Source organism: Oncorhynchus gorbuscha, linkage group LG25 (genome assembly GCF_021184085.1).
Source record: "Oncorhynchus gorbuscha isolate QuinsamMale2020 ecotype Even-year linkage group LG25, OgorEven_v1.0, whole genome shotgun sequence".
Classification (NCBI taxonomy): Eukaryota; Metazoa; Chordata; class Actinopteri; order Salmoniformes; family Salmonidae; genus Oncorhynchus; species Oncorhynchus gorbuscha.
Window position 1 is genome coordinate 51,051,242 of NC_060197.1, and position 25,000 is coordinate 51,076,241.

The window sequence follows — 25,000 nt, forward strand, 5'->3', positions numbered from 1 at the left end:
CCCTCTCGACAACCTCTGCCAGACAAACCTATGGAGACTGAGTCGTCCCAAATGGCAATATATTCCCTATGTAGTGTGCTATTTTCATACAGGTCCTCGGGATATACGCCTGACTGCGAGAGAGGGGCACTTCCATGCACCGGCCGAACATGCAGACAGCCACTAAGCTTAACAAGTTCCCCAGATATCAGATATATCCAGAAAGCAGATTGCGCGTCTGAATAAGTTAGCTAGCTGATGAAAGCTAGCATCATATACCACCAATAATCCACAGGGCTGGCTATGTTTCTACAGAGGGCTAGCTAACAAACTCGCCGACAGTTTCCTAATGAGAAAAGCTATAGCTGGCTGTTTTAAAAGGAGTTATTGATGATCTGGCGAGTTCACCAAGAGTTGAAGGAAATATTATATACCAAGTGCAAGTTCATGTTGTTGGTGACAGCTAATAGCTAGCCGGCCAACTGACGGCTAGCTCGCTTTGTCATTCGGGATAGTGACTCTAGCTATCACAACAAATACACAACTGCAATATTCGCAACACCCATGCATTACAGTACTGAGATTTAAGGAATTAACAAACTCTGAATTCTGTAATATTGTTTGTTTCATTGATTCATGCAGACATACCAGACCGTTCACTGACACGCCGCTCGCCTACACAGGGCCACTCACTGCGCAAACTCCAACCACTGTGGTGCAGGCTGGGAATTGTAGTGATTAACAGTAGTCGTTGTCGCTTCAATTACTGGTGAGCCGGTGTGTCAAAAACTACAAGTCCAAAAGTATAACGAAGTAAAGGGGACTTTGCAACGTGTCAAACCAACGCTGTGCAAGAAGTCCACTACACGGATATAACCTTGGTTCTCTGAGTAGTGTAACGGGTAGCTAAACGATCTATGGAAACACCTCCTCATGCGATGTGATTGAGATGCTGAATATGTTTACTGTCTATTACTCCACTAGAACTAGGCTGGACCCATGACATTTTTAACAACGCTTTTTTTCTGATAAAAACTAGTTAATTGCATCCACTGTGGAGACCAGTTTCATAATATGACCATATTTTTCCAGCTGCTTGCCGTCGTTTTGAAGTAATCACAGAAAAACAGGCCTTGTTTTAAGGAATTTTTCACCCTGCAAGCTCCTAATTAGATCTGTTGAGCACCGTGGCACCAACTTGCCTTCCAAACATTATATTGTCCAGCCTACTAGAACCCCACGGAGGAAAGGCACGTACGGTTTGCGACCTATTGCTCTACTCAGAGAACCAAGGTTACACCCGTAACCCAACATTCTCGTAGCGGGTCGCCAAATGACCTATGGGAGAGGCTGTACCAAAGAGGTGGTTCGGATAGATGAGCCCCTGGGACATTCTTGCATACACCACAGGATGCAAAATAACATAATTACCAACTAGGGTAAAACAGAATTTCAAGCAAGCTGGAATTTACAACATGAGAAACAAACAGCATCACTGACGCTTGATAAGTGGTTGATTTTGCAAATACGGAAATGTTTGTGTCTCAGGGTTCGATTTTTAAGATAAAATGTTAATTTAGATTTCTTTTAATTTCACATCCATTAAGTAGAGACTAAAATAAACTTCAACTTTCTCAGCTTTCAAAATATTTAATGCACCTGTTTTAAAAAAAAGAGTCAAATAAATTAAAACTATATAGAGTGAATTCAGAAAGGTGTTCAGAGCCCTTTGTTACGTTACAGCCTCATTCTTACATGGGGAGGAGGATAACTAGTTAACCGAATTCCTTCAAATGAAATGTGGCTTCCACATTTAACCCCTCTGAATCAGAGAGGTGCCGGGGGGGTATACTCCTTAATCAACATCCACATTTAACCCCTCTGAATCAGAGAGGTGCCGGGGGCACTCCTTAATCAACATCCACATTTAACCCCTCTGAATCAGAGAGGTGCCGGGGGGGCACTCCTTAATCAACATCCACATTTAACCCCTCTGAATCAGAGAGGTGCCGGGGGGCACTCCTTAATCAACATCCACATTTAACCCCTCTGAATCAGAGAGGTGCCGGGGGCACTCCTTAATCAACATCCACATTTAACCCCTCTGGATCAGAGAGGTGCCGGGGGCACTCCTTAATCAACATCCACATTTAACCCCTCTGAATCAGAGAGGTGCCGGGGGGCACTCCTTAATCAACATCCACATTTAACCCCTCTGAATCAGAGAGGTGCCGGGGGCACTCCTTAATCAACATCCACATTTAACCCCTCTGAATCAGAGAGGTGCCGGGGGCACTCCTTAATCAACATCCACATTTAACCCCTCTGAATCAGAGAGGTGCCGGGGGCACTCCTTAATCAACATCCACATTTAACCCCTCTGAATCAGAGAGGTGCCGTGGGCACTCCTTAATCAACATCCACATTTAACCCCTCTGAATCAGAGAGGTGCCGTGGGCACTCCTTAATCAACATCCACATTTAACCCCTCTGAATCAGAGAGGTGCCGGGGCACTCCTTAATCAACATCCACATTTAACCCCTCTGAATCAGAGAGGTGCCGTGGGGCACTCCTTAATCAACATCCACATTTAACCCTCTGAATCAGAGAGGTGCCGGGGGCACTCCTTAATCAACATCCACATTTAACCCCTCTGAATCAGAGAGGTGCCGGGGGCACTCCTTAATCAACATCCACATTTAACCCCTCTGAATCAGAGAGGTGCCGGGGGCACTCCTTAATCAACATCCACATTTAACCCCTCTGAATCAGAGAGGTGCCGGGGGCACTCCTTAATCAACATCCACATTTAACCCCTCTGAATCAGAGAGGTGCCGTGGGGCACTCCTTAATCAACATCCACATTTAACCCCTCTGAATCAGAGAGGTGCCGTGGGGCACTCCTTAATCAACATCCACATTTAACCCCTCTGAATCAGAGAGGTGCCGGGGGCACTCCTTAATCAACATCCACATTTAACCCCTCTGAATCAGAGAGGTGCCGGGGGCACTCCTTAATCAACATCCACATTTAACCCCTCTGAATCAGAGAGGTGCCGGGGGCACTCCTTAATCAACATCCACATTTAACCCCTCTGAATCAGAGAGGTGCCGTGGGGCACTCCTTAATCAACATCCACATTTAACCCCTCTGAATCAGAGAGGTGCCGGGGGCACTCCTTAATCAACATCCACATTTAACCCCTCTGAATCAGAGAGGTGCCGGGGGCACTCCTTAATCAACATCCACATTTAACCCCTCTGAATCAGAGAGGTGCCGTGGGGCACTCCTTAATCAACATCCACATTTAACCCCTCTGAATCAGAGAGGTGCCGGGGGGCACTCCTTAATCAACATCCACATTTAACCCCTCTGAATCAGAGAGGTGCCGGGGGCACTCCTTAATCAACATCCACATTTAACCCCTCTGAATCAGAGAGGTGCCGGGGCACTCCTTAATCAACATCCACATTTAACCCCTCTGAATCAGAGAGGTGCCGGGGGCACTCCTTAATCAACATCCACATTTAACCCCTCTGAATCAGAGAGGTGCCGGGGCACTCCTTAATCAACATCCACATTTAACCCCTCTGAATCAGAGAGGTGCCGTGGGGCACTCCTTAATCAACATCCACATTTAACCCCTCTGAATCAGAGAGGTGCCGGGGGGCACTCCTTAATCAACATCCACATTTAACCCCTCTGAATCAGAGAGGTGCCGTGGGGCACTCCTTAATCAACATCCACATTTAACCCCTCTGAATCAGAGAGGTGCCGTGGGGCACTCCTTAATCAACATCCACATTTAACCCCTCTGAATCAGAGAGGTGCCGGGGGGCACTCCTTAATCAACATCCACATTTAACCCCTCTGAATCAGAGAGGTGCCGGGGGGCACTCCTTAATCAACATCCACATTTAACCCCTCTGAATCAGAGAGGTGCCGGGGGGCACTCCTTAATCAACATCCACATTTAACCCTCTGAATCAGAGAGGTGCCGGGGGCACTCCTTAATCAACATCCACATTTAACCCCTCTGAATCAGAGAGGTGCCGTGGGGCACTCCTTAATCAACATCCACATTTAACCCCTCTGAATCAGAGAGGTGCCGGGGGGCACTCCTTAATCAACATCCACATTGATTAAATAAATAACAATCGGCATCAATCTACACACATAATGACTGGATGTCATAAGGTGAATAGATGCACTATTGTTAAGTGACCGTTCTACTGGATGTCATAAGGTGAATGCACCAATTTGTAAGTCGCTCTGGATAAGAGCGTCTGCTAAATGACGTAAATGTAAATGCCCCATAATGACAAAGTGAAAACAGGTTTTTTGAAATCTTGGGCGAATGTATGAAAAATACAAATAAATAAAAAACAGAAAAACCTTATTTACATAAGTATTCAGACCCTTTGAGATTAGACTCAAATTTGAGCTCAGGTGCAGCCTGTTTTAAGTTGATCATCCTTGAGATGTTTCTACAACTTGATTTGAGTCGACCTGTGGTCAATTCAATTGATTGGAAAGGCAAACGCCTGTCTATATACGGTCACATTGTTGAATGTGAATGGCAGAGTAAGAACCAATCCATGAGGTCGAAGGAATTGTCCGAAGAGCGCTGAGACAGGTTTGTGTCGAGATCTGGGGAAGGGTACCAAAACATTTCTGTAGCATTGAATGTCCCCAAGAACACAGTGGCCTCAATCATTGTTAAATGGAAGAAGTTTGGAACCGCCAATTCTCTTCCTAGAGCTGGCCTCCCGGCCAAACTGACCAATCGGGGGAGAAAGGCCTTGGTCAGGGAGGTGACTGAGAACCCGATGGTCACTCTGACAGAGCTCCAGAGTGCCTCTGTGGAGATGGGAGAACCTTCCAGAAGGACAACCATCTCTGTAGCACTCCACCAATCAGGCCTTTATGGTAGAGTGGCCAGACGGAAGCTACTCCTCAGTATATACAATCCAGGTAGAATCAGGAATTCCCCAGGGCAGCTGTCTAGGCCCCTTGCTTTTTCTAAATCCATGTGTATGTATAGTGCGTATGTTATCGTGTGTGTATGTGTGTATGTGTGTATGTGTGTGCGTGTGTGTTTGTGTTGCTTCACAGTCCCCGCTGTTCCATAAGGTGTTTTTTAATCTGTTTTTTTAAATCAAATTTTACTGCTGGCATGAGTTACATGATATGGAATAGAGTTCCATGTAGTCATGTCTCTATGTAGTACTGTGAGCCTCCCATAGTCTGTTCTGGACTTGGGAACTGTGAGGAGACCTCTGGTGACATGTCTTGTGGGGTATGCATCGGTGTCTGAGCTGTGTGCCAGTAGTTTAGACAGACAGCTCGGTGCATTCAACATGACAATACTTCTCATAAATAAAAGTAGTGATGAAGTCAATCTCTCCTCCACTTTCAGCCAGGAGAGACTGACATGCATATTATTAATGTTATTAATATTAGCTCTCTGTGTACATCCAAGGGCCAGCCGTGCTGCCCTGTTCTGAGACAACTGCAATTTTCCTAAGTCCTTTTTGTGGCACCTGACCACACGACTGAACAGTAGTCAAGGTGTGACTAAACTAGGGCCTGTAGGACCTGCCTTGTTGATAGTGTTGTTAAGAAGGTAGAAACTAGGGCCTGTAGGACCTGCCTTGTTGATAGTGCTGTTAAGAAGGTAGAAACTAGGGCCTGTAGGACCTGCCTTGTTGATAGTGTTGTTAAGAAGGTAGAAACTAGGGCCTGTAGGACCTGCCTTGTTGATAGTGTTGTTAAGAAGGTAGAAACTAGGGCCTGTAGGACCTGCCTTGTTGATAGTGCTGTTAAGAAGGTAGAAACTAGGGCCTGTAGGACCTGCCTTGTTGATAGTGCTGTTAAGAAGGTAGAAACTAGGGCCTGTAGGACCTGCCTTGTTGATAGTGCTGTTAAGAAGGTAGAAACTAGGACCTGTAGGACCTGCCTTGTTGATAGGGCTGTTAAGGCAGAGCATCACTTTATTATAGACACACTTCTCCCAATCTTAGCTACTACTGCATCAATATGTTTGGACCATGACAGTTTACAATCGAGGGTTACACCAAGCAGTTTCGTCATCTCAACTTGCTAAATTTCCACAACAAATGTAGAATGACTGATTCTAGCATTGGATGTACTCATGGAACCAAAACATCTTGTGTCGTCAACTGTGTAGTACTGCTGGTAGTAGCAGTACTGCACCTGCACCTGTACTACACCTGCTATGTGTCTCTACGGACACGGGCCTTATTAAATGGACTGTTTGAAAATCTGAATAATTGTTTTTTATTTTTTTTTAAATGTGAATCACATTTTTATTTGGTGTTTCCCCCGAAAGCCTGTTTGGGAGAAACTTTGGGAATACAGTCCTCTATAATACATGGCTCACAATGACCGCCTGCAGGGAGAAACTTTGGGAATACAGTCCTTTATAATACCTGGCTCACAATGACCGCCTGCAGGGAGAAACTTTGGGAATACAGTCCTCTATAATACATGGCTCACAATGACCGCCTGCAGGGAGAAACTTTGGGAATACAGTCCTCTATAATACATGGCTCACAATGACCGCCTGCAGGGAGAAACTTTGGGAATACAGTCCTCTATAATACCTGGCTCACAATGACCGCCTGCAGGGAGAAACTTTGGGAATACAGTCCTCTATAATACATGGCTCACAATGACCGCCTGCAGGGAGAAACTTTGGGAATACAGTCCTCTATAATACATGGCTCACAATGACCGCCTTCAAGGAGAAACTTTGGGAATACATTCCTCTATAATACCTGGCTCACAGTGACCGCCTGCAGGGAGAAACTTTGTAGCAGAGCAGGGCAAAAATAGGGAGGAGCATCAGGGATAGTCGCATTAGAAGGGGTGGGAGATGAGGAAATGTTAGAGAGGTAAGGAGGCGTGGCTGAGTCAAATAGGAATCCTGACTTAACGAAGTGGTGATTTAAAGAGCTCAGCCATGTGCTCCTTGTCAGTAACAACCACATCATCAACATTAAGGGACATGGGCAGCTGTGAGGAGGAGGGTTTATTCTCCAGGTCTTTAACCGTTTTCCAGAACTTCTTGGTGTTAGAGCCACAGAGAGAGAACTGCTCCTTAAAGTAACAAACTTTGGCCTTCCCGGATAGCCTGAGTACACTTATTTCTAATTTGACTTTCACCAAACGGAATTTCTTGAGGTGGAGTAACTCTGCTAGATCAAGGTCAAATCAGGGGCTGAACCTGTTTTTAATTCTCATTTTCTTTACGGGGGCGTGTTTGTTAACAATACCACTGAAAATATCAAAAAGACTAGGTCCAAAACATTTTCGACAGAGGGGATAAAGCTGATTCTATACCATTTTACAGAGGCCAGTTCATGAAGGAAGGCTTGCTCATTAAAGTTTTCTAGCAAGCGTCTATGACAAATCAGGACAGGACGTTTCACTGAGCAGCGAACACAAGATAGGCAACAAAATAGGAAAAATGCCAAGGGGGTGAATACTTATGCAAGCCACAGTACCCAGTACAGAGCAACTAGAGAACATTACCAACCCTCTGTATTTTCCCTGGCTGCCCCACCACCACAGAAACCAAGAAAGAGACCATTCAGCTTTATTAACTCAATTATATATATATGTTTTTCTTTATTGTTAGTATTTTCTACATTGTAGCATAATAGTGAAGACATCAAAACTATGGAGTAACAAAGAAGAAGAAGAACTAAACTGTTTTGTTGTAAGAAGAAGCTGGTGGTTCCGCTGTTCAACTTAGTCACACGGCCAAAGACAAAGAGACCTATTGTTGGTCCATCGTCTTCTGTTGGTATCTTTGAAGGGCACAGCTGTGTGGCTATATGAAGAGAACAGAGGCTAGCTTGAGCAGCAGTGACAATTCTATCAGCAGAAAGGGAGTACTGTTCTCATCATGCTCTCACACCTGCTGAACTGGCATCTAGAAAAAAGGTTCTAAAAGCTGAGAACCAACTCTGTTCGTTGGGCTCGTAAACTCTGCACTGTTGAGTGACTGTTCACCGCTGCAGATTTGCAGAATCTGATAATAAAAAGTTGTTTGTTTAGAAATATCTCTCCCTTTCGATCATAATTTAAATTTTTAGAATAACAGCTGTAACCTAACAAAATGTGGAAAAAGGACAAGGGGTCTGAATAATTTCTTAATGCACAGTATCTTAAATGACCACGTTTTCATGAATTTGATGATTTGCAGAAGCCCTTTCAAAAACAGTACATGCCTTGCACCAGGAAGTGGGTCTTTCATTGTGTATTCGGCTGCCTGTGTATTTGGCTGCCTGTGTATTCGGCTGCCTGTGTATTCGGCTGCCTGTGTATTCGGCTGCCTGTGTATTTGGCTGCCTGTGTATTTGGCTGCCTGTGTATTCGGCTGCCTGTGTATTAGGCTGCCTGTGTATTCGGCTGCCTGTGTATTTGGCTGCCTGTGTATTCGGCTGCCTGTGTATTCGGCTGCCTGTGTATTTGGCTGCCTGTGTATTAGGCTGCCTGTCTAAACGCAGCCTGAGAAATAAACTGTCCAATCTTATATTCTGTTCTCTTCTCTGGACATATATATAAATGACAATGAGACAGTGCTTCCTTATAAAATGTCTTTATTGCAGTGCTTCAGCTTTATACTTTAAACTATACCATCGCTCATCACTACGGTAACAATACTGTACAATAACTAGCTTTTATTTCCAACATATTGATCCAACCAAAACACCAATTCACCTATCCATTGATCCGTTCATTGATTGATTGATTAAACATATTCAATAAGTATTTTGACACTTCAAATACTGTAATAATTTATTGTTTGTAATTTACAAAATGTTTGTAGGCCGACTGTATGTTGTGGATCGTTTGTAAATTATTTAAATTCTACTGTGTGTATTATTATTAATACTATTAAATCAAATATCACATATCAATGAAGTAGTATTTTACAGCAAATATCACCTAGAGACATTGGATACTTTAATAGTGAGAATATATTACATAAAAATAGAAAATACATCACTTTCTAAGCAACAAATAATAACAATAGCTTATTTTGGGGCTTTTTAAAGGTTATTTATCATGGGGCTTTTAAAGATTATTCATAATGGGGCTTTTAAAGGTTATTCATCAGGGGCTTTTTAAAGATTATTCATAATGGGGCTTTTAGAGGTTATTCATCATGGGGCTTTTAGAGGTTATACATCATGGGGCTTTTAGAGGTTATTGATAATGGGGCTTTTAAATGTTCTACATGAGGGGCTTTTAAAGGTTATACATAATGGGGCTTTTAGAGGTTATTCATAATGGGGCTTTTAGAGGTTATACATCAGGGGCTTTTAGAGGTTATTGATAATGGGGCTTTTAGAGGTTATTCATCGGGGGCTTTTAGAGGTTATTCATCGGGGGCTTTTAGAGGTTATTCATAATGGGGCTTTTAGAGGTTATTCATAATGGGGCTTTTAGAGGTTATTCATAATGGGGCTTTTAGAGGTTATTCATAATGGGGCTTTTAAAGGTTATTCATCAGGGGCTTTTAGAGGTTATACATCATGGGGCTTTTAAAGGTTATACATAATGGGGCTTTTAGAGGTTATTCATAATGGGGCTTTTAGAGGTTATACATAATGGGGCTTTTAGAGGTTATACATCATGGGGCTTTTAAAGGTTATTGATAATGGGGCTTTTAGAGGTTATACATCATGGGGCTTTTAAAGGTTATTGATAATGGGGCTTTTAGAGGTTATTGATAATGGGGCTTTTAGAGGTTATTCATCAGGGGCTTTTAAAGGTTATTGATAATGGGGATTTTAGAGGTTATTGATAATGGGGCTTTTAGAGGTTATTCATCAGGGGCTTTTAAAGGTTATTGATAATGGGGCTTTTAGAGGTTATTGATAATGGGGCTTTTAGAGGTTATTGATAATGGGGCTTTTAGAGGTTATTGATAATGGGGCTTTTAGAGGTTATTGATAATGGGACTTTTAGAGGTTATTGATAATGGGGCTTTTAGAGGTTATTGATAATGGGGCTTTTAGAGGTTATTGATAATGGGGCTTTTAGAGGTTATACATCATGGGGCTTTTAAAGGTTATTGATAATGGGGCTTTTAGAGGTTATTGATAATGGGGATTTTAGAGGTTATTGATAATGGGGCTTTTAGAGGTTATTGATAATGGGGCTTTTAGAGGTTATTGATAATGGGGCTTTTAGAGGTTATTGATAATGGGGCTTTTAGAGGTTATTGATAATGGGGCTTTTAGAGGTTATACATCATGGGGCTTTTAAAGGTTATTGATAATGGGGCTTTTAGAGGTTATTGATAATGGGGCTTTTAGAGGTTATTGATAATGGGGCTTTTAGAGGTTATTGATAATGGGGCTTTTAGAGGTTATTGATAATGGGGCTTTTAGAGGTTATTGATAATGGGGCTTTTAGAGGTTATACATCATGGGGCTTTTAAAGGTTATTGATAATGGGGCTTTTAGAGGTTATTGATAATGGGGCTTTTAGAGGTTATTGATAATGGGGCTTTTAGAGGTTATTGATAATGGGGCTTTTAGAGGTTATACATCAAGTGGTGGTGAATATTTGGTGGACAGAACAAGACAACAAGCATACAAAGTTATTCTGATCTGTCTTTCTCTTTGTACCGATTCAGAAAAGACTATATCAAATAGACTATGCTGTTTCCCCCCTCTATGGCTCTTTTGGTCACCTGTGGAACAACCCACTCAAGATACTGGGAGGTCAGTCAACTCTTGGTGTCACTCTAATTCCTCTACCACCTGGATGCCACGTGCTGCTGTTGTTCAGTGTTCCTTTCCCAACCACGTTGCTCTGCTTGCTCTGACATCGTTATATTATGGTAATTTAGCGAACACTCTTACCCAGAGCGACTTCCAGTCAGTCAACTATAGTAGGTAGGTAAGACCTTCCTCAAAAACATAATGAACACAGAACAGCGGGACTATTTCTTCTACTCTGTGGTTGCCACGGTACCCATCTCCACCCCTAGCTCCTCGACCTCCTGGACCGGAGCCACCACTTTCTTCTCCAGCCGGGTGACTCTGCGTTTCAGTCTGCTCTGGCCCGCCTCGTGTTCGGCGAGGAGCCGGGCGTATCGCGTCTGGAGGGACTCCAGCGTTGCTGTCATCCTCTCCACCTTCTCTTCCATGTCCTTGGGGTCCGGGCCCTGCGCCGCCACCTAGTGAACCATCAATACTTTTGATTAATGAGTTAATCAATGTCGGTCAGTTAGTCGATCAGATAATCAATTAATATCCCAAACTCCTCCCTATCCTGGGGTCCGGGCCTTCTTCGCCACCTAATCATCAATCAATACATCCGTCAGTGGGTCGGTCGGCTAACTGATCAGTCAGTTTGTCAGTCAATCAATCAAAAAGTAACTCAATCAGCATTCCGGGTTCAGCAGGTTGTCCTACAGCATGGACCAAGCATCACGTCCTTCACCCTAACTAACCCTAACTACTGTGTTGTAGCTGTGTTGTAGCTGTGTTATAGCTGTGTTATAGCTGTGTTATAGCTGTGTTGTAGCTGTGTTGTAGCTGTGTTGTAGCTGTGTTATAGATGTGTTACAGCTGTGTTGTAGCTGTGTTATAGATGTGTTACAGCTGTGTTGTAGCTGTGTTATAGATGTGTTACAGCTGTGTTGTAGCTGTGTTATAGATGTGTTACAGCTGTGTTGTAGCTGTGTTATAGATGTGTTATAGCTGTGTTATAGCTGTGTTATAGCTGTGTTATAGCTGTGTTGTAGCTGTGTTGTAGCTGTGTTGTAGCTGTGTTTCATAGCTGTGTTATAGCTGTGTTATAGCTGTTTCATGGCTGTGTTGTAGCTGTGTTATAGATGTGTTACAGCTGTGTTGTAGCTGTGTTATAGATGTGTTACAGCTGTGTTGTAGCTGTGTTATAGCTGTGTTATAGCTGTGTTGTAGCTGTGTTGTAGCTGTGTTATAGCTGTGTTATAGCTGTGTTATAGCTGTGTTATAGCTGCGTTGTAGCTGTGTTGTAGCTGTGTTATAGATGTGTTACAGCTGTGTTGTAGCTGTGTTGTAGCTGTGTTATAGCTGTGTTATAGCTGTGTTGTAGCTGTGTTGTAGCTGTGTTATAGCTGTGTTATAGCTGTTTCATAGCTGTGTTGTAGCTGTGTTATAGATGTGTTACAGCTGTGTTGTAGCTGTGTTATAGATGTGTTACAGCTGTGTTATAGCTGTGTTATAGCTGTGTTATAGATGAGTTATAGAGATGCTATATAGAGGTGTTATATAGAGGAGTTATATAGAGGTGCTATATAGAGGTGTTATATAGAGTTGTTATAGAGGTGTTATAGAGGTGTTATAGAGGTGTTATATAGAGGTGTTATAGAGTTGTCATATAGAGGAGTTATATAGAGGAGTTATATAGAGATGTTATAGAGGTGTTATATAGAGGTGTTATAGAGGTGTTATAGAGTTGTTATATAGAGGTGTTATATAGAGGAGTTATATAGAGGTGTTATATAGAGGTGTTATATAGAGGTGTTATAGAGGTGTTATAGAGGTGTTATATAGAGGTGTTATAGAGGTGTTATATAGAGGTGTTATAGAGGTGATATATAGAGGTGTTATAGAGGTGTTATATAGAGGTGTTATAGAGGTGTTATATAGAGGTGTTATAGAGGTGTTATAGAGGTGTTATATAGAGGTGTTGTAGAGGTGTTATATAGAGGTGTTATAGAGGTGTTATATAGAGGTGTTATAGAGATGTTATAGAGGTGTTATATAGAGGTGTTATAGAGGTGTTATATAGAGGTGTTATATAGAGGTGTTATATAGAGGTGTTATAGAGGTGTTATATAGAGGTGTTATAGAGGTGTTATAGAGGTGTTATATAGAGGTGTTATAGAGGTGTTATATAGAGGTGTTATAGAGATGTTATAGAAGTCTATAGAGGTTTTATATATTTAGGTATAGAGAGGCGTTATAGAGGTGTTATATAGAGGTGTTGTAGAGGTGTTATATAGAGGTGTTATAGAGGAGTTATATAGAGGTGTTATAGAGGTGTTATATAGAGGTGTTATATAGAGGTGTTTTATAGAGGTGTTATATAGAGGTGTTATATAGAGTTGTTATATAGAGGTCTTATATAGTTGTTATATAGAGGTGTTATAGAGTTGTTATAGAGGTGTAATATAGAGGAGGTGTTATAGAGTTGTTATAGAGGTGTTATATAGAGGTGTTATAGAGGTGTTATATAGAGGTGTTATATAGAGGTGTTATATAGAGGTGTTATATAGAGGTGTTATATAGAGGTGTTATAGAGGTGTTATATAGAGGTGTTATATAGAGGTGTTATATAGAGGTGTTATAGAGGTGTTATAGAGGGGTTATATAGAGGTGTTATATAGAGGTGTTATAGAGGTGTTATAGAGGTGTTATATAGAGGTGTTCTAGAAAGGTTATATAGAGGTGTTATAGAGGTGTTATAGAGGGGTTATATAGAGGGGTTATATAGAGGTGTTATAGAGGGGTTATAGAGGGGTGTTATAGAGTGGTTATAGAGGGGTTATATAGAGGGGTTATAGAGGGGTTATAGAGGGGTTATATAGAGGTGTTATAGAGGGGTTATAGAGGGGTTATATAGAGGGGTTATATAGAGGGGTTATATAGAGGGGTTATATAGAGGGGTTATATAGAGGGGTTATAGAGGGGTTATATAGAGGGGTTATAGAGGTGTTATAGAGGGGTTATATAGAGGGGTTATAGAGGGGTTATATAGAGGGGTTATAGAGGTGTTATAGAGGGGTTATATAGAGGGGTTATAGAGGGGTTATATAGAGGGGTTATATAGAGGGGTTATATAGAGGTGTTATATAGAGGTGTTATATAGAGGTGTTATAGAGGGGTTATAGAGGGGTTATACCTCCAAGTCCAGCAGGTTGTCCTTCATCAGGATCTGCCGTCCCTTCTCCTCCAACATGGCTTTAGCATCAGGATACTCCGACAGGGCCTCCATGAGGTCGTCTTTAGAGAGGCAGAACAGGTCAGAGTACCCAACACTCCTGATGTTAGCAGTCCTCCTGTTTCCAGCCCTGGAACCTGGTATCAAGTGAAGCGCAGAAACAACTTTGTGAGTTGAGGAATCTTTACGTTCGTATCCAGCAGCAGATCAGGAGACAATACAGCAGAAATGAAGGAGTGGAGCCATGTTCCTAACTCTGAACCAGTCTGAACCAGTCTGAACCAGTCTGAACCAGTCTGAACCAGTCTGAACCAGTCTGAACTAGTCTGAACCAGTCTGAACCACTCTGAACCACTCTGAACCCATCTGAACCAGTCTGAACCAATCTGAACCAGTCTGAACCAGCCTGAACTCGTCTGAACCAGTCTGAACCAGTCTGAACCAGTCTGAACCAGTCTGAACTAGTCTGAACCAGTCTGAACCAGTCTGAACCAGTCTGAACCACTCTGAACCCATCTGAACCAGTCTGAACCAATCTGAACCAGTCTGAACCAGCCTGAACTCGTCTGAACCAGTCTGAACCAGTCTGAACCAGTCTGAACCAGTCCGAACCAGTCTGAACCCGTCTGAACCAGTCTGAACCTGTCATGTTTTGTCATAGATTGTCATGTCTTGTCCCTGTGCTTTCTCTTCTATTCGTTTCCCCCTGCTGGTCTTATTAGGTTCTTTCCCTCTCTCTATCCCTCTCTCTCTCTCTCTCTATCGTTCCGTTCCTGCTCCCAGCTGTTCCTCATTCTCCTAACTACCTCGTTTACTCTTTCACACCTGTCCTCTATTTTGCCCTCTGATTAAGTCCCTATTTCTCCCTCTGTTTCCGCTTCTGTCCTTGTCGGATCCTTGTTTGCTGTTTGCTGTTCGCTGTGTTCTTGTTCCGTCGTGTTTTTGCCTTCATCAGATGCTGCGTGTGAGCAGGTGTCTCTATCAGCTACGGCCTGCGCCTACCCGAAGCGACCTGCAGTCTGTGGCCGCTTCTCCTGTTATTCCCCTCTACAGACTAGAGGATTTCTGTTATTCCCCGTTTGGACATTTCCTGTTAAGGATTCAGGATTTGTCGTTTCTGTTTGGACTTGAATAAACTCTGTTTCTGTTAAGTCGCTTTTGGGTCCTCACTCACCTGCATAACAGAACCAGTCTGAACCAGTCTGAAGCAGTCTGAACCAGTCTGAACCAGACTGAGTTGTCCTCAGGTGTTCCTAACTCTGAACCACTCTGAACCAGTCTGAACCAGTCTGAACCAGACTGAACCAGTCTGAACCAGGTGTTCCTACTGAACCAGTCTGAGATGTCCTCAGGTGTTCCTAACTATGAACCAGTCTGAGATGTCCACCTAACTATGAACCAGTCTGAGATGTCCTCACTCCTAACTATGAACCAGTCTGAACCAGGTGTTCCTAACTAACCAGTTGATGTCCTCAGGTGTTCCTAACTATGAACCAGTCTGAGATGTCCTCAGGTGTTCCTAACTATGAACCAGTCTGAGATGTCCTCAGGTGTTCCTAACTATGAACCAGTCTGAGATGTCCTCAGGTGTTCCTAACTATGAACCAGTCTGAGATGTCCTCAGGTGTTCCTAACTATGAACCAGTCTGAGATGTCCTCAGGTGTTCCTAACTATGAACCAGTCTGAGATGTCCTCAGGTGTTCCTAACTATGAACCAGTCTGAGATGTCCTCAGGTGTTCCTAACTATGAACCAGTCTGAGATGTCCTCAGGTGTTCCTAACTCTGAACCAGTCTGAGATGTCCTCAGGTGTTCCTAACTATGAACCAGTCTGAGGTGTCCTCAGGTGTTCCTAACTATGAACCAGTCTGAGGTCTAGTAGTGTTTTACCTCTGAGGTCTAGTAGTGTTTTACCCTGCCCCAACCTGAAGAACCGTTCTAATCATTAGCATGCCGATATCCTACTTGTATGTTAATTATTTTGATAGTTCCTGTCACACCAATCTTGATTCCTCACCATCGCTGTGTAAACCTCTTCCAAATGAATGACCTGATAACATATTCCATAAGTATAACTTCCTACAAACCCTTTATGGACAGAATACTGATCTCCCGAAGTAGCTCCCCGTCGCTAAGGACAACGAACTGTTTGATCCCGTCGCCGGCGACAACGGCCAGCTTCCCTTCCTTGATGATGTACATCTCTCGTCCGATGTCTCCCTTCTTACAGATGTAATCTCCTGGACTGTAGACCTGAGGCTGAAGCTTCAATACCAACTCTACCAGGAGACCAGCCTCACAGTCAGCAAAGATACGCACCTGGAGAGAGAGAGAGAGAGAGAGAGAGAGAGAGAGAGAGAGAGAGAGAGAGAGAGAGAGAGAGAGAGAGAGAGAGAGAGAGAGAGAGAGAGAGAGAGAGAGAGAGAGAGAGAGAGAGAGACAGAGAGAGAGACAGAGAGAGAGAGAGAGAGAGACAGAGAGAGAGACAGAGAGAGAGAGAGAGAGAGAGAGAGAGAGAGAGAGAGAGACAAAGAGAGACAAAGAGAGACAGAGAGAGAGAGAGAGAGAGAGAGAGAGAGACAAAGAGAGACAAAGAGAGACAGAGAGAGAGAGAGAGAGAGAGAGAGAGAGAGAGAGAGAGAGAGAGAGAGAGAGACAGAGAGCGAGGAGAGAGAGAGAGAGAGAGAGAGAGAGAGAGAGAGAGAGAGAGAGAGAGAGAGAGAGAGAGAGAGAGAGAGAGACAGAGAGACAGACAGAGGGAGAGAGAGAGAGAGAGAGAGAGAGAGAGAGAGACAGAGAGAGACAGAGAGAGAGAGAGACAGAAAGAGACAGAGAGAGAGACAGAGAGAGAGAGAGAGAAAGAGACAGAGAGAGCGTTAATACCAGGAGACCAGCCTCACAGTCAGCAGGTGCATTTCTCAAATCAAATAACATTTTATTGGTCACATGCACATGGTTAGCAGATGTTATTGCGAGTGTAGCTCTGGAGTGGAGAAGGAAGGGGAGGGAGGGAGAGAGGGAGAGAGGGAGAGAGGAAGGGGTGAGAAAGGGAGATAGGAAGGGGAGGGAGAGAGAGAGAGGAAGGGGAGGGACAAAGGGAGTGGTGGGAATTACATTTTTTCCAATGACTCTTCTATTCTGGAGTGATGGAGATCAACATGAAGAGAGATGTAAGAAATAGGACAGAAAGAGAGTTCAATGTTCAATGAGAGAGAGAGAGAGAGAGAGAGAGAGAGAGAGAGAGAGAGAGAGAGAGAGAGAGAGAGAGAGAGAGGGGAGAGAGGGGGGAGAGAGAGAGAGAGTCTCTACCTTCTTCAGTGTGTCCAGGTGTACGTTGATAGCAATCTCAGCCCTGAGTTTATCAGGAAGGAACTTTAGCACCTCCCTCTCATCTACTGCCTTCTTATTGGTCCACAGGTAGTCAAACCACTTGATCACCCTCTTCTCCAGGTCCTGCAGGTCAAGAGATTGTCTTTTTTATTCCCCAAGGAGAAAAGTACTTTCTTTCCACTCTTCCCCAGAAATATCACCCTAATACATCAGAAATATAATATAAATGTATCTAAAAAATATAATCTAATTATACTGTATAATCAATATATCTTAATATATCTAACACATATAATCTAATTATACTGTATAATCAATATATCTTAATATATCTAACACATATAATCTAATTATACTCTATTATCATGATATCTTAATATATATAAAAATATCCGAAATATAATCCAAATATATCAGAAATACTTCCTAGGTGTAACAGGGATGATCAGCCTACCTTAGGGACCTTGTAGAGCCTAGAGAGTTAGGGTTCAGGGGTCAGAGGTTATCATCCTACCTTGGTGACCTTTCTGAAAGTCATGTACTGTTTGATGGCATCTATCCTGGCCTGGAAGTTTGCCCTGGCAGCGTTCATGTTGGTGATCATGGAACCGACGTTACCGACGATGGTAGCAAAGATCAACACGCCAACCTGGAGCACAGAGATGACGTAGGAACAAAAGCCTGCATAACCCTGAAGCTCTCACAGATTTAGATAGCATCTGTAGCTGAAATCAGGAAGTGACCTCATCCATATGAAGCTACACCCACCAGGAAGTCTGTGACGACGAAGAAGTACTCAGAGTTCTGTACAGGGGGAGGAGTCTCTCCGATAGTTGTGAGTGTCAGGGTCGACCAGTACATGCTGTAAGATAGGATAGCATTAGTATAATATTACTCCATCATTAATATATAACTACTATATATTTACTCCATCATTAATATATAACTACTATATATTTACTCCATCATTAATATATAACTACTATATATTTACGACATCATTACTATATTATGACTACAGGTGTATATAGGTATATATTGATAGATATATGAGAGCTGTTCAGGTATATATTGATAGATATATGAGAGCTGATCAGGTATATATTGATAGATATATGAGAGCTGTTCAGGTGTATATTGATAGATATATGAGAGCTGATCAGGTGTATATTGATAGATATATGAGAGCTGATCAGGTGTATATTGATAGATATATGAGAGCTGATCAGGTGTATATTGATAGATATATGAGAGCTGGTCAGGTATATATTGATAGATATATGAGAGCTGTTCAGGTATATATTGATAGATATATGAGAGCTGTTCAGGTATATATTGATAGATATATGAGAGCTGTTCAGGTGTATATTGATAGATATATGAGAGCTGTTCAGGTATATATTGATAGATATATGAGAGCTGTTCAGGTATATATTGATAGATATATGAGAGCTCCTACCTGTAGGCATATTTCCGGACCAAACGGCCAAACTCAGGGTCCGTCGTGTCGGGGTACACAAACTTATTAGCTCCGAAACCAATCGCCTTGGAGGGAAGATATATATATTTTAAATGAATTTCTTAATCAGAAATGCAAACAACAAGCATTCACTATTAATTATAAGAAGAGGATGAGTAGAAGAGAGTTCCAGTGTGTGTGTGTGTGTGTGTGTGTGTGTGTGTGTGTGTGTGTGTGTGTGTGTGTGTGTGTGTGTGTGTGTGTGTGTGTGTGTGTGTGTGTGTGTGTGTGTGTGTGTGTGTGTGTGTGTGTGTGTGTGTGTGTGTGTGTGTGTACCTTGGAGAAAGAGTAGTAAAGACAAGCGTTCCAGTGTATGATGATGACGATGTACATGACGAGGTTGGAGATACGCAGTACGTTGGGGAAGTTGGTCCTGGTCTCTGTCCTCTGAAAGAACTCCAACATCCTGGTGATAACATAGAGAGAGATCGAGGGATGAATGGATCGATGGAGGTAGAGAGAGAGAGGGAACAAGGGAGGGATGGAGAAACGCAGAACATTGGGGAAGTTGGTCCTAGTCTCTGTCCTCTGAAAGAACTCCAACATCCTGGTGATAACATAGAGAGAGATCGAGGGATGAATGGATCGATGGAGGTAGAGAGAGAGAGGGAACAAGGAGGGATGGAAAACGCAGAACATTGGGGAAGTTGGTCCTAGTCTCTGTCCTCTGAAAGAACTCCAACACTCCAACATCCTAGAAAGTAGAATACACTTCGAAAAAGATGCTATCTAGAACCAAAAAGGGTTCTTTGGCTTTCCCCATAGAAGAACCCCTTTGGTTCAAGGAAGAAACCTTTTCACGGGGAGTTCTATGAGGAACCATTTTTACAGAGGGTTCTTCATGGAACCCAAAACAGATTATAATTACAATAGAATATCATGAAATAAAGTATAATAAAATAAAGTGGAGTAGATTAAAGTAAAGTAGAGTAGAATTAAGTAGAATAAAGTAGAGTATAATAAAGTAAGGTAGATTAGAATAATAAAGAGAATAAAGTAGAGTAGAATAAGAATGAAGTAGAATAAAGTAGAATGAAGTAGAGTATAATAAAGTAGAGTTAAATAAAGTAGAATGAAGTAGAGTATAATAAAGTAGAATAAAGTAGAGTAGAATAAAGTAGAATGAAGTAGAGTATAATAAAGTAGAATAAAGTAGAGTATAATAAAGTAGAATGAAGTAGAGTATAATAAAGTAGAATGAAGTAGAGTATAATAAAGTAGAGTAGAATAAAGCAGAGTATAATAAAGTAGAATGAAGTAGAGTATAATAAAGTAGAATAAAGTAGAGTTAAATAAATTAGAATGAAGTAGAGTATAATAAAGTAGAATGAAGTAGAGTATAATAAAGTAGAATAAAGTAGACTAAATTAAATTAGAATGAAGTAGAGTATAATAAAGTAGAATGAAGTAGAGTATAATAAAGTAGAGTAGAATAAAGCAGAGTATAATAAAGTAGAATGAAGTAGAGTATAATAAAGTAGAATAAAGTAGAGTTAAATAAATTAGAATGAAGTAGAGTATAATAAAGTAGAATGAAGTAGAGTATAATAAAGTAGAATAAAGTAGAGTAAAGTAGAGTAGAATAAAGTAAGGTAGATTAGAATAGAGTAAAGTAGAATAAAGTAGAATAAAGTAGAGTATAATAAAGTAGAATGAAGTAGAGTATAATAAAGTAGAATAAAGTAGAGTAGAATAAAGTAGAATGAAGTAGAGTAGAATAAAGTAGAATAAAGTAGAGTATAATAAAGTAGAATGAAGTAGAGTATAATAAAGTAGAATGAAGTAGAGTATAATAAAGTAGAATAAAGTAGAGTATAATAAAGTAGAATAAAGTAGAGTAGAATAAAGCAGAGTATAATTAAGTATAATGAAGTAGAGTATAATAAAGTAGAATAAAGTAGGGTTAAATAAAGTAGAATGAAGTAGAGTATAATAAAGTAGAATAAAGTAGAGTATAATAAAGTGGAATGAAGTAGAGTATAATAAAGTAGAATAAAGTAGAGTATAATAAAGTAGAATAAAGTAGAGTAGAATAAAGTAGAATAAAGTAGAGTAAAGTAGAGTAGAATAAAGTAGAGTATAATAAAGTAGAATAAAGTAGAGTAGAATAAAGTAGAATAAAGTAGAGTAGAATAAAGTAGAGTAGAATGAAGTAGAGTAAAGTAGAGTAGAATGAGGTAGAGTATAGTAAAGTAGAATAAAGTAGAGTAGAATAAAGTAGAATAAAATAAAGTGGAGTAGATTAAAGTAAAGTAGAGTAGAATTAAGTAGAATAAAGTAGAAAAAAGTAGAGTACAAGACCATGGTGCTTGCCTACGGAGCTACAAGACCATGGTGCTTGCCTACGGAGCTGTGAGGGGAACGGCACCTCAGTACCTCCAGGCTCTGATCAGGCCCTACACCCAAACAAGGGCACTGCGTTCATCCACCTCTGGCCTGCTCGCCTCCCTACCACTGAGGAAGTACAGCTCCCGCTCAGCCCAGTCAAAACTGTTCGCTGCCCTGGCCCCCAATGGTGGAACAAACTCCTCACGACGCCAGGACAGCGGAGTCAATCACTACCTTCCGGAGACACCTGAAACCCCACCTCTTTAAGGAATACCTAGGATAGGTTAAGTAATCCCTCTCACCCCACCCCCTAAGTTTTAGATGCACTATTGTTAAGACTGTCCCACTGGATGTCATAAGGTGAATGCACCAATTTGTAAGTCGCTCTGGATAAGAGCGTCTGCTAAATGACTTAAATGTAGAGTAGAATGAAGTAAAGTAGAATAAAATAAAGTGGAGTAGATTAAAGTAAAGTAGAGTATAATAAAGTAGAATAAAGTAGAGTAGAATAAAGTAGAGTAGAATAAAGTAGAATAAGGTAAAGTAGCATCAAGTAGAAAGTAGAATAAAGTAGAGTATAATAAAGTAGAATGAAGTAGAGTATAATAAAGTAGAATGAAGTAGAGTATAATAAAGTATAATAAAGTATAATAAAGTAGAATAAGGTAGAGTAGAATAAAGTAGAATAAAGTAGAGTATAATAAAGTAGAATAAAGTAGAGTATAATAAAGTAGAATAAAGTAGAGTATAGTAAAGTAGAATAAAGTAGAGTATAGTAAAGTAGAGTATAATAAAGTAGAATAAAGTAGAGTATAGTAAAGTAGTATGAAGTAGAGTAGAATAAAGTAGAGTATAGTAAAGTAGAATAAAGTAGAGTAGAATAAAGTAGAGTATAATAAAGTAGAATAAAGTAGAGTAGAATAAAGTAGAATAAAGTAGAGTATAGTAAAGTAGAATAAAGTAAGGTGGATTAGAATAAAGTAAAGTAGAGTAGAATGGAATAAAGTAGAGTAGAGTATAATAGAATACAGTATAGTAGAGTATAATAAAGTGCAGTAGAGAACAGTAGAGTACAATAAAATAGAGTTGAATAGAATAAAGTAGAGTAGAATACAGTAGAATAAAGTAAAATAGAATAGAGTATAATAGAATACAGTATAGTAGAGTATAATAAAGTAGAGTAGAGTACAGTAGAGTACAATACAATAGAGTAGAATAGAATAAAGTAGAGTAGAATACAGTAGAATAAAGTAAAATAGAATAGAGTATAATAGAATACAGTATAGTAGAGTATAATACAGTAGAATAGAATAGAGTATAATATAATACAGTAAAGTAGAGTATGATAAAGTACAGTAGAGTACAGTAGAATAGAATGTAGTATAATATAATACAGTATAGTAGAGTATGATAAAGTACAGTAGAGTACAGTAGAATATAATGTAGTATAATAGAATACAGTATAGTAGAGTATAATACAGTAGAATAGAATAGATATAATAGAATATATAGTAGAATACAGTATAGTAGAGTATAATACAGTAGAATAGAATAGAGTATAATAGAATACAGTATAGTAGAGTATGATAAAGTACAGTAGAGAACAGTAGAATACAGTATAGTAGAGTATGATATGCACTAACTGATGAATGCACTAACTGTCTCTCTGGGTAGGAGCATCTGATGAAATATCAAAGTGTATGTACGTCCTAGTGAGACATGAATGAATGATGGATTCATATCTCTAGTTGACTCCCCTGTTGATTCTGAACAGCTTGTTGAGTCATATCTAGTTGACTAGTTGAGTCATATCTCTAGTTGACTCCTGTTGATTCTGAACAGCTTGTTGAGTCATATCTCTAGTTGACTCTCTAGTTGACTCTGTTGATTCTGAACAGCTTGTTGAGTCATATCTCTAGTTGACTCAGCTGTTGATTCTGAACAGCTTGTTGAGTCATATCTCTAGTTGACTCCCCTGTTGATTCTGAACAGCTTGTTGAGTCATATCTCTAGTTGACTCCCCTGTTGATTCTGAACAGCTTGTTGAGTCATATCTCTAGTTGACTCCCCTGTTGATTCTGAACAGCTTGTTGAGTCATATCTCTAGTTGATTCACCTGTTGATTCTGAACAGCTTGTTGAGTCATATCTCTAGTTGACTCAGCTGTTGATTCTGAACAGCTTGTTGAGTCATATCTCTAGTTGACTCAGCTGTTGATTCTGAACAGCTTGTTGAGTCATATCTCTAGTTGATTCACCTGTTGATTCTGAACAGCTTGTTGAGTCATATCTCTAGTTGATTCCCCTGTTGATTCTGAACAGCTTGTTGAGTCATATCTCTAGTTGACTCAGCTGTTGATTCTGAACAGCTTGTTGAGTCATATCTCTAGTTGACTCCCCTGTTGATTCTGAACAGCTTGTTGAGTCATATCTCTAGTTGACTCAGCTGTTGATTCTGAACAGCTTGTTGAGTCATATCTCTAGTTGATTCACCTGTTGATTCTGAACAGCTTGTTGAGTCATATCTCTAGTTGACTCAGCTGTTGATTCTGAACAGCTTGTTGAGTCATATCTCTAGTTGACTCACCTGTTGATTCTGAACAGCTTGTTGAGTCGTATCTCGGGGTAGTTGAGTCCGAACAGCTTGTTGAGTCATAGAAGATGATTCAACAGCTTGTTGAGGGACTCATTCTGAACAGCTTGTTGAGTCATATCTCTAGTTGACTCTGATTTGTACAGCTTGTTGAGACTGTTTGACTGTTGATTCTGAACAGCTTGATCTATCAGCTTCTTCTGAGTCATATCAGACTCCTGTTGATTCTGAACAGGTAAGTCATATTCAGTTGACTCAGGTTGATTCTGAACAGCTTGTTGAGTCATATCTCTAGTTGACCCTGTTGATTCTGAACAGCTTGTTGAGTCATATCTCTAGTTGACATTCTGAACAGCTTGTTGAGTCAGACTCTAGTTGACTCAATTCAGAACAGCTTGTTGAGTCATATCAGGTGAACCTGTTGATTCTGAACAGCTTGGAGTCATATCAGACCTGTTGATTCTGAACAGCTTGTTGACCCTGTTGACCAGTTGATTCTGAACAGCTTGTTGAGTCACATCAGGGACAGACTGAACAGCTTGTTGAGTCATACAGACCCTGTTCCAGGTAACCTAGCACTGAACAGCTTGTTGAATAGACCTGTTGATTCTGAACAGCTTGTTGAGTCATATTCAGACTCCTGTTGATTCCAGGTAGTCACCTAGTTGATTCACATTCTGAACAGGGACAGACTCCCTCACCAACAGACCCTGTTCCAGGTAACCTAGCACTGAACAGGGAGTCACAGACTCAGCTGTTGATTCTGAACAGACCTCTAGTTGACCAGGATTCTGAACAGCTTGTTGAGTCATATCAGTTGACAGGGACAGACAACTCAGTCAACAGACCCTGTTCCAGGTAACCTACACTGTTGATTCTGAGGTTGAGTCAGACCTGTTGATCAACAGACCCTGTTCCAGGTAACCTACACACAGGGACAGACCTCAGTTGAGTCCAACAGACCCTGAACAGCTTGTTGAGTCATATCTCTAGTTGAGATGTCAGTTCAGGTCAGGTAACCTGGAGACACAGGGACATCAGACCTCACCAACAGACCCTGTTCCAGGTAACCTACACACAGGGACAGACCTCACCAACAGACCCTGTTCCAGGTAACCTACACACAGGGACAGACCTCACCAACAGACCCTGTTCCAGGTAACCTACACACAGGGACAGACCTCACCAACAGACCCTGTTCCAGGTAACCTACACACAGGGACAGACCTTATCAACAGACCCTGTTCCAGGTAACCTACACACAGGACAGACC

General features: G+C 41.1%; 2 protein-coding genes across 2 annotated transcripts in view; both read right to left on the reverse strand.

The window, feature by feature from the left end:
* LOC124014365 (NF-X1-type zinc finger protein NFXL1-like) overlaps window positions 1-880 on the reverse strand; it is a 113,409-nt gene extending 112,529 nt beyond the window's left edge. The window contains exon 1 of the mRNA XM_046329261.1: window positions 628-880. The gene's annotated coding sequence lies outside the window, so the exon portion shown is untranslated. The remainder of the gene's footprint in view (window positions 1-627) is intronic.
* An 8,821-nt stretch (window positions 881-9,701) lies between these two features.
* The window catches only part of LOC124013896 (cGMP-gated cation channel alpha-1-like), a 24,280-nt gene continuing 8,981 nt past the window's right edge, over window positions 9,702-25,000 (reverse strand). The window contains exons 6-14 of the mRNA XM_046328447.1: window positions 23,722-23,777; window positions 19,084-19,213; window positions 18,748-18,833; window positions 18,057-18,150; window positions 17,803-17,937; window positions 17,268-17,411; window positions 16,046-16,277; window positions 13,920-14,095; window positions 9,702-11,205 (exon numbers count right to left, since the gene is read on the reverse strand). Of these exons, the coding sequence (XP_046184403.1) occupies window positions 10,978-11,205; window positions 13,920-14,095; window positions 16,046-16,277; window positions 17,268-17,411; window positions 17,803-17,937; window positions 18,057-18,150; window positions 18,748-18,833; window positions 19,084-19,213; window positions 23,722-23,777 (1,281 nt within the window). The 3' untranslated portion in view covers window positions 9,702-10,977. The remainder of the gene's footprint in view (window positions 11,206-13,919; window positions 14,096-16,045; window positions 16,278-17,267; window positions 17,412-17,802; window positions 17,938-18,056; window positions 18,151-18,747; window positions 18,834-19,083; window positions 19,214-23,721; window positions 23,778-25,000) is intronic.